The sequence below is a fragment of the Petaurus breviceps genome, unplaced genomic scaffold (genome assembly GCF_028583685.1).
Source record: "Petaurus breviceps papuanus isolate PSGF00001 unplaced genomic scaffold, PetGlider_PUasm1.0 90510, whole genome shotgun sequence".
Lineage (NCBI taxonomy): Eukaryota > Metazoa > Chordata > Mammalia > Diprotodontia > Petauridae > Petaurus > Petaurus breviceps.
In genome coordinates, this window is record NW_027187267.1 from 4,274,238 (window position 1) to 4,289,413 (window position 15,176).

At 39.0% G+C, this 15,176-nt stretch overlaps 1 protein-coding gene across 3 annotated transcripts in view; it reads right to left on the reverse strand.

Moving 5' to 3' along the window:
- Positions 1–664: 664 nt before the first annotated feature.
- The window catches only part of LOC138141988 (SLAM family member 9-like), a 45,494-nt gene continuing 30,982 nt past the window's right edge, over positions 665–15,176 (reverse strand). Inside the window, exon 7 of one of the 3 annotated variants that reach the window (XM_069062906.1) lies at positions 665–2,242. In XM_069062906.1, the coding sequence (XP_068919007.1) occupies positions 2,225–2,242 (18 nt within the window). In that variant the 3' untranslated portion in view covers positions 665–2,224. Of the gene's footprint in view, positions 2,243–2,783; positions 5,207–15,176 lie in introns of those variants that run through there. The other 2 variants (XM_069062904.1, XM_069062905.1) reach the window with 2 other exon arrangements.

Consider the following 15,176-nt stretch of genomic DNA (forward strand, 5'->3'; position numbering starts at 1 on the left):
TGAAAGGGAAGATCATTGTAGATCAGCAGGACTAGTGAAAGCATACTGGAAGGAGTGGTATTTGAGTTAGACCATGAGGGATAGTTAAGAATTCAGCAGGCAAAGGGTAGAGAGGGGGGAGGGCATTTTAGATATAGAGAACTGCATGACTGAAGATGTAAAAGTGGAAAAGCATAGTGCATAGCAGAGGAAGGTCAGAGAGAGAAGGCAAGGGATAGAAAATAGTCTAATTTGGATGAAGTATAGAGCACTTGGAGTAGAGTAATATGGAATAAGGTTGGAAAGGTAGGGTGGTCCCAGATTATAGAGAGTCTGGAATGTTAGGCAAAGGATTTTGAACTCTATTGGGTAGGTAATAGGAGCCAGGGACAATTTCTGAGCAGAGGGACAATGTGACTATGTATAAGGAAGATTAGCAGCTACCTGATGGATTACTTAGAGCAGGGTTTCTTAATTTGGGGTCTTTGAACTTATTTTCAAAATGTTATGAAAACTCTATTTCAATAAAATTGGTTTTCATTACAATCATATATATTTTATTTTATGCGTTTAAGACTATTATTCTGAGAAGGGTTCCACAGGCTTTACTACACCTCTAAAGGGGTCCATTGCACACACAAAAAAGGTTAGGAATCTGCATAATGGTAATGGTGGTAGGAACAGAGAGAAAGAGATGATTGTGAGAGTTGTTGTAGAGATGGAATCAACATAAACTAGTGACAAGTTGGACATGAAAGGGACAGGTGAGTTGTGTCAAAGACAGCAAAGTTTCAAACATGGGAGATAAGGTGAATGGTAGCATCATTGACAGTAATAGTGGAATTAGGGAGAGAAATAGGTTTTGGGGGAAGATAATATGCTTTATTTTGGACAGTATTTGAGGTGCTGGTGGAACATCCAGGTAAAGATGTTCTGTTGCCAGCTGGAGGTACAGTTAGAGCTCAGAAGAGTCAGACAGAAGTTCGGTAGTCATTTATATAATGGTGAGTGTCTATCGGATAATGAATGAATGAAAAAAATTATTAAGCCTTCGTAATGTGCAAAGCACTGCTTTCAAGGAACTCAAAGCTATTTAAGAATTATTTTATTTATTTCGTCAAATATTTACCAATTACATGTAAAAAACTTTGAACGGCCTCAGACATTTGACCCACTTACTAGCCGTGTGGCCTTGGGCAAGTCACTTAACCCCAATTGCCCTGCCCTCCCCCCTCCAAAAAAAAGCAAAAAAAACCCTTTTAACAATTATTTAAAAAGTTTTTGAGTTCTAAATTCTCTCTCCTCCCATCCCCCTTCTTGAGAAGACCAACAATTTGATATTGATTATACATGTGAAATCACATAAAGCATATGTCCATATTTGCCATGTTGTAAAAAAATATACAATCAAAATAAAATAATAAACACAAAGAAAATAAAATTTAAAAAGTATACTTTAATCTGCATTGAGAGTTCATCAATTCCAGGAGCTCAGATTCTAATGGGGGAGATAGTACCTATGGAAGTTTTATTTGTGTCAGATGGAAAGATCCTATGGTCCTTAGGGGGCAGTGGAAAAGCAAGTAATAAAATATCTGTTTCTAATGTTGAACCATTTGACAATTTTCTTGTCTGGGTCTTCAGTAGCTGTGGCTGCAGCACCCATCAGAGCCAGGTTGCATCTCCACAGGGTCTGCTTTCCAGGATGATGGCATAGGGCACTGGACTAGAAGCATTGGTGTTTCCAAGGTTCTTAGGCTTCTGTGTTGTTTCCACTGGGGTCTGAAGGGAGATGATGGTCAAGGTAGTGGCAGTGGTTTGACTTGCCTGGAACATGCTGCCTCCTATGTCTCTCCCAGGGTACCCTGCTACCTCAGTTAGACTAGGCCACCTTGCTCTATGTGTGGCAGTTCAGGAGGTTGCCTGGCGTCTTATCCATGGGAGTTGTTTCTCCAAAGGATGAATTTAAGGCTGGAAGCAGGACTGGTGACCTGAGGGGCATCTCCACTCCCAGGACTCCTGTGTCTATCTTCCCATTGGCAGCAGTTGGTCATAGGGGCTGGTCTGGAAGCTGATCCATTTGTTTGGGGGCACTACTATTTCCAAGGTTCTTGGGTTCAGGGTCTTGAGTTGTCTCCATTGAGCCTGAGATGAGATGGTAGTGAAGGTGGTGATTGTGGTGGTGGTGGTTTGATTTTCCTGGCACATACTGCCTCTTCTCTCTCCATTGTAGTATCCTGATATTTCAGCTAGGCTGGCTTGCCTAAAATAACAAAAAACAAAAAACCCCAAACCCCTTAGCTTATCCTTGAAGGCCTTTTATAAATTGGTTTCAACCTTATTTTTCTATTCCATTTCTCACTGTTTCCCTTTGTGAACCTCCTGCTTCAGTCAGACTATCATGTTATTGTCCCTAATACAGCATGCTCAACCTTGCTTCAGTTTTCCATGCCTGCCCCTCCTTTTGGTTTATCCCAAGCCCACCCCCATTTCAAGGTTCAGTTGAAAGCTCTACTTCTTCTATGGTTTCCCCTGACCTTTTCAACCCACACTCACCTTCCTCTTCTCCAAAGTCCCAATGGAGTGATTGTCTCTATTACCTGAAAATTATTTAACTCTTTAAGGTGTACTCTGTCCTTCTCCACTAGACTGAAAGTGCGTTGAGGATAGGGTCTGTGTCTTCTCAGAATCTCTCATAGACTGTTGACTGAATGTTTATTGTTTGACTGATTGACTTTGATAAGTTTGCACTATGCTTTATACAATCTATACTTCCCACAGAATTAAGAAAGCAGAGTATGGGAGGTGGTGTTCTAGGATTGGGGTTGGTACAAAAAACATGGCAAAAGCTAAAGGGAGGGGGGGTGGCCAGGTAGCACAGCGAGTAAGAGCACCGACTCCAATGTTGGGATGACTTGGAGATCGAATCCCGGCTCAGATACTTAGCACCCACCCAGAAACACCTGGCTGTGTAACCTTGAGCAAGTTGCTTAACCCCAATTGCTTACGGGTGGCCAGGTGACACAGCGAGTAAGAGCACCGGCTCCAGTGTCGGGATGACCTGGATCAAATCTGGGCTCAGATACTCAGCACCACACCCAGAAATAACTGGCCGTGTAACCTTGAGCAAGTTACTTAACCCTAATTGCTTAAAAAAAAAGCTAAAGGGGGAGAGGTAGTCCATGGTGATAGTATGGGCTTTATTAAGGTTATTGACTATAGAGTCCAAATCTGAGAAAATATAAAAAGGGCTGTTATTTTTGTCTTTGTGTTTCCCACATCTTACAGACTGAAAAATAGTATGTGCTTAATAAATACTTCTTGAATGAAGTTGGGCAGGGGTGATAATTGTACCCAGAATGAGGCTAACAGCTGGTGTGAATCAGGAAGTTTGGATTAGGGTACAAAGCTGTTTCAGTGGATGGAGATAAAAAAAGGGGGAACCTCAAGCTTGAGATAAAATATCTGATTTATATAGCACTTTATCATTTGCAAAATGTGTTCCATTTCAGCAGGGGCAATCAGGAGAATTCCTTGAGCTTACGAACTCCCATCATGTAATTCCCATGGAACTGGGCATGCATGTAGGCTCTTGCTGCTTTATAGATCCAGTTGCTGTTGTTAGGGTAGGAGGTGGGGAGAGGGAAAGAAATCCTCTCCCCTTGCTGGAAGTCCAAGTGAGAGCTAGTGTTGGCTATGTCCTGACAAAGAGGTTACTTCAAAAGAGGCCAGAAAGGAAGAGAAAGGGAATAAGCATTTCTAGAGCACTCATGTGCTAAATGCTTTTGAAAATATTGCCATATTGAGCCTCTCAACAACTTTACCAAAATTATAGTCCCCAGAAAGCGTGGCTCTGCTTGACTCAGCAGACAGTCCTCTAGGAACAGCCCACAGTCAAAGGGACACAACTAACCATGGCCCTCTGGTCATGCATGTCCTTTAGCCAGGGTTTAGAGCACACCTACCCAGTTCCATGGGAGTTGCTCCAGTCTAGGAGATCAAGGGTTTACCACTGATTATTACATTATATATAAATTACTTCGTTTTATTCTCACACAACCCTATGAAGTAGGGACTACATTTATTTTTATCCCCATTTTACAGACAAGGAAACAGAGGTATGAAGACACTTGCCTATGATTGCAGAGGTATTAAGAGTCAGACATAGGTGCTGAATTTAAGTCTTTTCCGACTTCTAGGTCCATTTACCTTTCCAGTGCTACCTTGATGAAGTCTAACAACACAAAGGTAAGGAGAAAAGCATGACTGATGTGAAGATGAGGAGGGCTTTACAATTATGAAGGCCAAGGGAACATGAGGCCAGAGTATGCAAAGACTCACTGAGGGGTTGTCAAAGTCTCCGAAAGGGATGCCTTGGTATGAAGGGTAGAAGAAGAATGCATATCAGGTTCTGTAGTCACTAAGCAAGGTAGTAATGGGTCCTAGGAACCCTAGTCAACAGATGCAATTGGAAAAGGATAGTGGATTTCAAAGAATGAGAAGGATGGCAGTTCATTGATGACCCAGAATGGGCACTGCTCAGGGAGAAGACTGGTCCTCCTATTGGATGGATAGGAGTGAGAAATGGCAAGGCACCTAAGTGACAGTGCATGGTGAGGATAGGGGCAGTGGGATGCTGAAATTCCCCAGTAGCCTGAAGTCTCCATGGAAGAATGATGATTTCTGGGGCTGCTGATTCCATGGACTTCTCAATCGGGGAGCAGCTTCCAGTTCTTCTGAATCCTATATCTCTTGCCTCCCCTTTCCCCCATCACTAAATTTAACAAAAAAAAAAGTCATTCCACAAGTCATGTTTCTGAAATTTATCTTGGCCTGGCATTGAGGAGATGCTGCTTGACTCAGTTTCTGGGTGTGGAGACATTCCTTTGGCAGTAGAACCTAGATATCATGGTTTATTTCTGAAGATCCAGAGAGGATAATATCCAATGTCCAGAGTTTGCTTTTACCTGGCAAGAAGAGTTGCTGGACTTCCTGTCATATGGAGGGTGACCTTTCCCATGGGAAAGTCTGCCATCCCTTTGTTGATGGAGTGGAAAGGCAGAAGGAGGCAGATATCATAGGATAATAGGATTAAGTGCTGGAAGGAACCTCAGATCATCCAGTCCACCCCCTTGTTTCATAGATGAGACCTGAAGAAATGAAGTGTCACCCTTGCCTGGTTCCTTAAATGAGTTTGTTGTATGCAGATGTTTCAGGCTGGTTTTTGCTGGAAGGAAGAGGAAGATATATATAATATTAACAGAGAGCAAGAGAAATGTAATTCTGACCCTACTTGGCCCTTCATAAGCAAGAGAAATATAGAACCGGGATAGATGGCATAGACAAGTGGAATGTATAGCTGAAGAAGTAAAAGATATCAACCAGGAAATGAATGATTGGAAAATGAGATTAGCTGGTCATGGAGCCAAAACAGGAGAGGACAGGTAGAAATTGGATGGACAGTAGACTGGAAACTCAGGGCCCTCTCTTGATTTTAGTTATTTTACTGACATCCCCAAATGTGTTCTGGTGAAGTTTATGAATCTCTTCATTTCTGAACATTCATTTCAATTGTTGAAGACCATTTTGGATACAAACTTGTTTTTTCAGTTCTTCTGTGAATAAATTCTAAGAAGATGAACCTGAAGCTGGGGAACTGTGGGCTTCTTAAGACTTCAGCACAATGACACATGCACTTTCCATCAATGTCACAGACTGCCACAGATCCCATTTTATTGATGGAGAAACTAAGACTAGAGAGGGGAGATGATTTATCCAAGGCCATACAATAAAATGGTGTTTGGTTGAAGAGTCCATTCTCTCCACCAAATTCTTCAGATAACACTGAGGGTGGGGAAGAAAAGATTTCTTTTTGTTTTGCTTTTGATTGGGGTATTTTTACAAAAATTTCCATCTTTCTCAACAATATGATTGGTGAAGTTGCAGCACATACGATTTCTTAACTTCCTTTCCCAAAACTGATCACTGTTGATGACCCTGGGGATAGTTTCCCTAAACTCACATAGAATAAATTCCATAATCTTCTCTAGCTGTAATCAGAAGCTCTTCCCACAAGATGATATAAACATGGGTCCTATGTAGTAGGACCTATATTTGGTCTATGCTGCATAACCTAGACAGTGGAAATCTAGAGGTAAATGTTATACTTCACAATAAGCATTATAGACAAGGCAGCCAGTATAATGGAAAAGCACCAAACTTTGAGTCAGAAGACTTGGATTCTAATTTTGACCCAGTCACTTATTATCTGTTTGACTTTAGACAAGTGATTTGCCCTGAGTGTCAGTTTTCTCATTCATAAAATGGGGATAATAATTTTTGTACTACTGGCTTCATAGGCATGTTGTGAAGGTCACATGGGGTAATAGATTAGAAATATTTTATAACCATTAATAGATAATACTTTGATAATGGCATGTTGGGAAGATAGTGGAGTAGGTCAGAAATTTCCAGGCTCTCCAGATTTCCTCCATAAATAGAAAATCTCCGCGAAATGAATGTAGAACAACAAAAATAAAGGGATAAAGCAGTCATCCTCCTAAGACAACTCAAGAGGACCTCAGAAAAGACAGAATCTCCAGGGACTGAGGTTTGGCTTGAGTGAAGTGTAGACACCTACAGGTTCACGCTGAATCAACAAAGAGCAGGCCTTGGGGCAGCTCTGTCAGGAAACAGACTAGACCTCAAGAAATTTCACCTCAACGTTCACCTCACTCAAAGCCTCAAAAAATTACTTCAAGGCCTCAGGAACTTTCAACTCACAAACTCATGTAAGGTAAAGCAGAGAGCAAAGCAGAGAAGGATTGAAGGACCCCCTGTTATTTCTGGAAGCCAACCCTAATGGTGCTGACCAGAAGTGATCCCCAGCTGTGGCTATTGGCAGGGAGGAGCAAGCACATGTCCAGTGAGTGCAGTTGAGTACTGGGAATAGACCTGGGAAAATAATAGTAAGGAGGAGCTGAGGCCTAGGACAATATAACCCTCAACTCAGGATTAAGACTTTAATATAATAATAAGCTGCTAAAAATAAAATAAAACAAAACAAAATTGAGTAAAGGAAAAAGAACGCAACCATAGATAGCTACTTTATTGTAAAAGAAGATCTGTGTTCATATTCAGAGGAAGATTATGAAGTTAAAAAAAGTCACTCTAACACCAAATGGTCACAAAGCTCAAAAAGAGTTCTTGGAAGAATTTAAAAAAAATCAAAAAAGATTGAGGAAAAAATTAGGAAAAAAAATAAAAACAATCCAAGAAAATATGAAGAGAAAGTTAACCAGTTGGAAAAAGAGGTTCAAAATCTTAAGGAAGAAAATAACTTCTCAAAAATTAGAATTGGGTAAGAGGAATTGAATGATGTTATAAGACACCAAGAAATAATGAAACTAGAAAAATAGAAAAGAATCTGAAACATCTCATTAGAAAAACAACTGATCTGGAGAACAGATCAAGGAGAGACAAAATGAGAATTGTCAGACTACCTGAAAGTTATGATCAAAAAAAGAATCTGGATACAATTTGTTGCAAGAAATTTTTAAGGAAAATTGACCTGAAGTTCTAGAACAAGAAGGTAAAGAAGAAATAGATAAAATCTACCATTTACCACCTAAAAGAGATCCCAGAAGGAAAACTTACAGGAAAGTCATAGACAAGTTTCAAAATTCCCAGGTTAAGGAGAAAATATTGCAAGCAACAAGAAAATAATAACAATTTCAATACTACAGAAATAGAGTCAGGATTTCACAAGACCTAGCAGGTCTTGTAACACTATATTTCAAAGAGCAAAAGAGCTGAGTTTGCATCCAAGAATAACTTATCCAGCAAAGTTGAGTATAATCCTAAATGAAAAAAAAATGGGCATTTGACAAACTGAAAGACTTTTCAGGTATTTGTAACAAAAAGACCAGAACTCAATAGAAATTTTGATATAAAAGACCCAGAAGAAATGGAAAGAAAAAATTAAAGACTAACATAAGACACTCATTAAGGTAAAAATGTTTACTTATTACATATATGTAATATAATACCAAGCAAAGGCACTATATGAAGATGTTCTCAATATTCTTAAAACTGTCATCATTACCAAAATAGTTTGAAAGAAAGGTTGGGGCTAAGTTGTATATGATGGGGTAATTCTAAAAGACAAAATTGCATAGGAAAAGGTAAAAGGGAGCAATTATGTTATAAAAATGGGTCATAAAAGGAAGAAGTAATATAGAAGAAGCAGGTGGGGGTAGAATGTTACTGGTAATGTTAAAATCTTACTCTCATCTGGGTTGAAGAGGAAACAAGTACTTCCGGAAGAGTATAGAAGTCTTCTGAACATATAGCAAGGTGAGAAAACTGGGGGACAGGAAGGAGGAGGGACTTTTAGAGGTGTGTGTGGATTGGGATTTGGGAGAGTGGGGGGAGAAAATGGGAGGACTTTTATAGAGATATGTAGATTGAATTGGGGACAGGGAGAGGAGATGGGGGGACTCTTGGAGGAGTGGGTTAAGCGGGGGGTTGGGAAGGGAGGGAAGATAAGGTAACAAGGATAGGGTAAAAATTACAGACTGAAAAAGTAAATAGTAAAAATAAGATGGAGGGAAATTCACAAATAGTAATTTTAACTTTGAATGTGAATAGAATATTTATAGTAGCTCTCTTTGTGGTAACAAGGAATTGGAAATTGTAGAGATCCCCAACAACTGGGGAATGGCTGAACAAGTTGTGGTGTATGGTGATGATGAAATTCTACTGTGCTATAAAAAAATGATGAATTCAGTGATCTTTAAAAGGCATGGAAAGATTTACAGGAAATGGTGAAGAATGAAGTGAGCAGAACCAAGAGAACATATACAACAATAGCAACATTGCTTTAAGAATGACTTTGAGCGACTAAGTCACTTTGACTATTATAAATAAGTAAATTAAAAATAAAGGACATATGAAGAAAGATAATATCTGCATCCAGAGAAAAAACTGACAAGTAGAAGTATATATTGAATAATTTTGCATATATATGTGTGTATACATATATGTATATATACATACACACATATATGCATGTGTGTACATATATTATACACACACATGCTTATTTGTGTCTAATGGTAGCCATCACTAGGGCAGGGGGTGGGGAGGGAAGGGAAAAAAAAGAAAAAAAGAAATTTACATGGTAACTTTGTTGTATATTTGGAGGGAATAGCAAGTAGTACAATATAGATTTGCAGTTTCATGTGTTGTCATCTTTTATTGTTCTGTGTTATGGAAACACTTGTTTTGTTCTACGTATTGGAAATAAAATAAATTTTAAAAAATAGATAATACTTCAATGTCACCATGATCTCATTATTGTGGGTCCTTCCTTCAAAGGGGGAAAACACAAGTATTCCATATCACATTCTGTTTCATATCCTCCCATAAATCTCCTGTATAGGATATACTCAATGTGTTGGAGGTCTTCCCTTGGGTCCTACAACACTCCATGGCAGTACAAAGGGTATTTTTATTATAGTTCCTTGCTCTTGCTATATAACCAGCAGACTTCATTTTCCAATCATACGTTCCCTGGGTGATCCCTGTTACACAACTTCTTGCATTCATCATTGCTGGTATTATTCTTTAGCTGTTAGGAGGTATAGTGGATAGGACACTGGACTAGGAATTAGAAAGACTTGAGTTCAAATCCAACCTCATATACTAGCTGCATGACCCTGGGCAAATTACAGGTCCCTCAGTTTCCTCATATATAAAATGGGGATAATAATAGCAACTATCTCTCAGTTGTTGTAAAGATAAATTGAGATAATATTAGTAAAGTCATTTGCAAACCTTTAAGTTCTATATCAATGTTAGCTATTATTGACTAGGGGAAGCTAAGTGAGCAGTTGATAGAGTGCTGGACCTGGAATTGGGAAACCTGAGTTCAAACCAGACCTCAGACATTTAAGTGCTGTGTGATCCTGGATAAGTCACTTAACCCAGTTCACCTCTGTTTCCTTGTCTATAAAATGAGCTTGAGAATGAAATGGCAAATGACTCCAGTTGGTTTGCCAAGAAAATCCTAAATGGGGTCACAAAGAGTCAGACATGACTGAAATAAGTGAACAACAAGTTATTCGCTAGTTGTTATTATTTATTCCCATCATAGATTTTCTAATGACTTCCATCCCCTGACATTTTGGTTCTTTGGAGATTGTGGTGTTCCTTGTGGATGAATGAGCAAGGTTATTTAACCACTCTTACTTGTCCCTGACCGCATTTCTATTGACTCATTGACTAGGTTCATTTCCCTGTATAAATGTTCTTTCTCAACTGGGAAGTAATATCAAAGGATCTATAATTTTCTGTATTCTCTATAAACATAGAACACCATATCTTGAAGATTTCCGAGCCACCCCGATCACTTTATTCCTAGTTCACCCTCCTGCTTTACCTCTCCACCTTGCCTCTGTGTGAGTACTCTCTTTCCCTCCCCTCTCCTGTTCCCTACACTTTCAATTTTCCAGAGTCTCTTTATATTATGTTTTCTCCCATTAGAGCACAAATTCCGGGGGGGGGGGCAGAGTCAAGATGGCAGTATAGAAACAGGACTTCCATGGGGCTCCAGATTCCACCTCCCCCAATTCATGTAAAAGGCTGAACAAACTTTGGAGCTACAGAACCCACCAAATGACACAGAGAAGCTAACCTCCCACTGAGGACAGCCTGGCAGGCTGGCAGGAAGTAGCCAGCACAGTGCTCTGGGAGTTGAGGTGGGAGCCAAGGTTTTAGCCTCAGGGCAGGTCTGACCAGCTGCCAGCTGGAGGGACTTCAGATCACCAGCAGCTGTGGCGGTTTGCAGAATTATCAACCCATAGATGCTAAGGACAAAGTGAGAGGTCAGTGTAGTGTGAATTTTGGGAAACAGTAGTTCAGGAGTGTGGTAGGCCTTTGCCCCTGGGGCGAGAAGTGGGTGAGGTGCCACAGCCATGCAGCTGCAGCCACTTGGCACCTTCAGCTCTTGGCCTGCAGATTGTAGGGGGACCAAGAAAACATTCTGAGGAGTAATTGCTCTTACTTTAACCTGCTTGGATCTGGATCACTGTCTAGGGTGGAGGTCCTGAGGTGTGTGACCAGCTTGCCAAAGCATGTGGAGGCTTCAGAGAGGGCACCCAACTAATATCTTTGGTAGCTGAGAAAACCCCAGCTTTTGGGATGAAGCTCTCCTGTCTGGTAACAGAGTCCTACTGTGGCAAAAAGCCCGAAAATCAAGCAATTGAGTGACAACGTGAGCAGGCAAAGGAAGCAAAGCAAACAGAGCAATCCAACTTTATACTCCTATTTTGGGGACAAAATGGAACAGGAGGAAAACAGTGAAGTCAGAACTCCTGCACCAAAAGCTTCCAAGAAAAATATGAGATGGTTACAGGCCATAGAGGAGCTTAAGAAGGATTTTGAAAACCAAATAAGAGAAGTGGAGGAAAAATTGGGAAGAGAAATGAGAACCATGCAAGAAAAATATGAAATGAGAATTAACAACTGAAGAACTACCTGAAGAAAATATCACCTTAAAAATAGACTAACTCAAATGGCAAAAGAGGCTCAAAAAGGCAATGAGGAGAAGAATCCCTTAAAAATTCGAATTTGCCAGATGGAAAAAGAATCACAAAAGCTCACTGAAGAGAATCATTCCTTCAGATTGGAGCAAATGGAAGCTAGTGACTTTATGAGAAACCAAGATACTATTAAGCAGATCCAAACAAATGAAAACATAGAAGGCAATGTGAAATACCTCATTGGAAAAACCACTGACCTGGAAAATAGATCCAGGAAAGATAATTTAAAAATTATTGGACTACCTGAAAGCCATGATTAAAGAAAGAACCTAGACATCATGCTTCAATAAAATCTCAAGGAAAACTGCCCTGATGTTTTAGAACCAGAGGGCAAAATAGAAGTTGAAAGAATCCACCAATCACCTCCTGAAAAAGATCTGAAAAAGAAAACTCCTAGGAATATTATAGCCAGGTTCCAGAATTCCCAGATCAAGTAGTAAATATTACAAGCAGCCAGGCAGAAACAATTTCAATATTGTGGAAACACAATCAGGATAACACAGGATCTGGCAGCTTCTACACTGAGGGATCAAAGGGCTTGGAATATGATATTCTGGAGGTCAAAGGAGCTGGGATTAAAACCAAGGATCACCTACCCAGAAAAACTGAGTATCATGTTTCAGGAGAAAATATGGTTATTCCATGGAATAGAGGACTTTCAAGTATTCTTGATGAAAAAACCAGAGTTGAATAGAAAAATTTGACATTCAGATACAAGAAGCAAGAGAAGCTTGAGAAGGTAAACAGAGAAAAGAAATCATAAGAAATTTATCAAAGTTGAACTATTTACATTCCTACATGGAAAAACAATAATTGTAACTAATGAAACTTTTCTCAGTATGACAATACTTGAAGGGAATAGAAATGTGTGTGTGTATATGTCTATATAGGAGGACATATCCATATGAATACATATGTGAATGTGTATATATGTATGTACAGCTATATATAGATAGAGGGCACAGGACCAATTTAATAGGAAGGGCTGATACTTAAAAGGTGAAATTAAGAGGTGAGAGAGGAATATAATGAGAGGAGATGGGGAGAGAAAGAATGGGGTAAATTATCTCATATAGAAGAGGCAAGAGAAAATGGTTACAATGGAGGGGAAGAACAGGAAGGCAAAAGGGAATGAATCAACCTTGTTCTCATTGAATTTGGCTTAGGGTAAATAAACACTAAATAGGGTATCTTACCCTACAATAGAGTAGGGGGGAAGGGGATGAGAGGGGGTATGATGGAAGGGAGGGAAGGCTGGGGGGGAGGGAAGTTGGAATCACCTACTTTTGAAAAGGGACAGGATCAAAGTAGAGAATAGAACAAATGGGAAGTGGGATAGGAGGGAGGGAAATATAGTCAGTCTTTTATGATATATCCACTATGGAAATGTTTTGCATAGCTGCACATGTACAAGCTATATTGAATTGCTTATATTCCTAGTAAGGGTGGGTGACAAGGGAGGAAGGGAATGAATCTGGAATTCAAAGTTTTAAAATCCAATGTTTAATATATATATATGTATATATATACTATTATTAATATTATTTTACATGTAACTGGGAAATAAGATATACAGGCCCTGGGGTATAGAGATCCACCATGCCCTACTGGAAAGTCAGAGGGGGTATGGGAGAAGATAAGGGAGAGAGCAGATTGGAGGAGGGAATATCTAGTGGGATCGTTATTTTGGGGTGGTGGGTAGGGGAAAAATGGGGAGAAAATTTGTAACTCAAAATCTTGCGGAAATGAATCATGTAAACTAGAAGTTAATAAAGCATTTGATAAAAAAAAAAAAGAACACAAATTCCTTAAGAGTAGGGACTGTCTTGTTTTTTTTAAATATTGTAACCCTAGAACTTAGTACAGTGCTTAGTATATAGCAAATGCTTAATAAATTCTCTCTCTCTCTCTCTCTCTCTCTCTCTCTCTCTCTCTCTACCTACCTACCTACCTATCTCTCTCTCTATCAATCTATCATCTATCTGTATATTTATTTGTTTATTCATTCATTCATTCGTTTGTTTGTTTAACCTCTTCATCTTTTATGAGGATGTTTCTATGCTAAGTTCCCTCCTCCTATAACTGTATTTCCAATAAGTATACCTTCACTGGGTATACTTACTGGGTATGCGTGGTAGATAACTATAATGTTTATAAAGACAAAATAAACATTCAAACCCAGAAAAAGTAAACAAACTTTCCTAAAAAGACTTTAGGTTTCTATAAAGGAACTCTGGGAGAGAAAAAAGATAATAGGATGACCACTTTGGGGTCTGTAATTGGAGATGGAGAGAAATTCAACACACATTTAAACTCACAATCCTTGTGCTTAGTCAGCCTTGCTCTCAGATTCCTTTCCTGTGCTGGTTAGCTCCATCTGTACTTCTGCTCTCCCAGCCCCACATGGTTTCTTACATAGGTCAATCAGTCTACTGCACCTATGGGGAGCTAGGTTCTTCTTCAGCAATTCTTCTGGACTTAGTGAACTGACTTTTAAAAGTCTTCCTTAAACATGATGTTTAATTTTATTTTAAATTGTTTATTCTGAATTTAATGGGTGCACATGCAGATATACACTAAGAGCGTATACATTTCCATATACTAAATAGAACAGAAAAGAGAATTGTGTGTGAAACTAAATCTTCTTTACATCTGGCTTGATGAAAAATATTTATAATAAATTCAATATGTTACCTTTAAAGATGTCCTGCTTGTTTTTGTTTCCTTCTGAACTTCTCTTCTGTGTTTTAAAAAATGTTTCAATGACACTTTTATTTTTCTCTTTTTTGTTGTTGTATAGCAACACTATGACTAGCTCCCCTCTCCCCTAAGTCTCTACCACACACCAAATATAAAGGGAAAAACACAATCCTTGTGACAATGTAGTTACACAAAACAAATTCACACTTTGCCACAACAAAAATGTATGTCTGATTCTATACTGTGGGAACATTAGCTCTCTCTCAGGAGGTGGGTGGAGTTTTTAATCTTCAGTCTTTTAAAATCATAGTCATTGCATTTATCAGAATTCATAAGTATTTTTCTTTACAATGTTGTTATTATATAAATTGTTCTCCTGATTTTGCTTACTTCACTCTGTCATTTCATTCAATTCTTCTAAAGTTTTTCCCAAAACCATCACTTGCATAACTTCTTACAACTGGGTAATATTGCATTACATTTATATGTCATGTTTTGTTCAGTCATTCCCCAGTTTGTGGATGCTCCCTTGGTCTTCAGAGGGCCTATTTTTCTTCATCCTGTTGTATTGCTTCCTTTTTGATTCATTAAAAGACCAATTAATATCTTGTAAAGAGAGTACTTGGTACCTGGTTAAATTTTTACAGTTAATTTAAACCTTGTGGTTGACCCATTTCCTATGATTAGGTCTTGGGGTTTCAAAGAGAATTTCCTTACACTTGATTAACAGTCATCTAACATTACCATAAGAATACTGATCTTACAAAGATAGGTTTTTGCATTGGGAACCAGGTTATTGAAAGCTTTGCACAATTTCCCAAATTTGGTTCTTCTTGCTTTCTTCCTCCAATTCTGGGTATTGCTTTATGTGTGTGCATGTGTGTGTATGTGTGT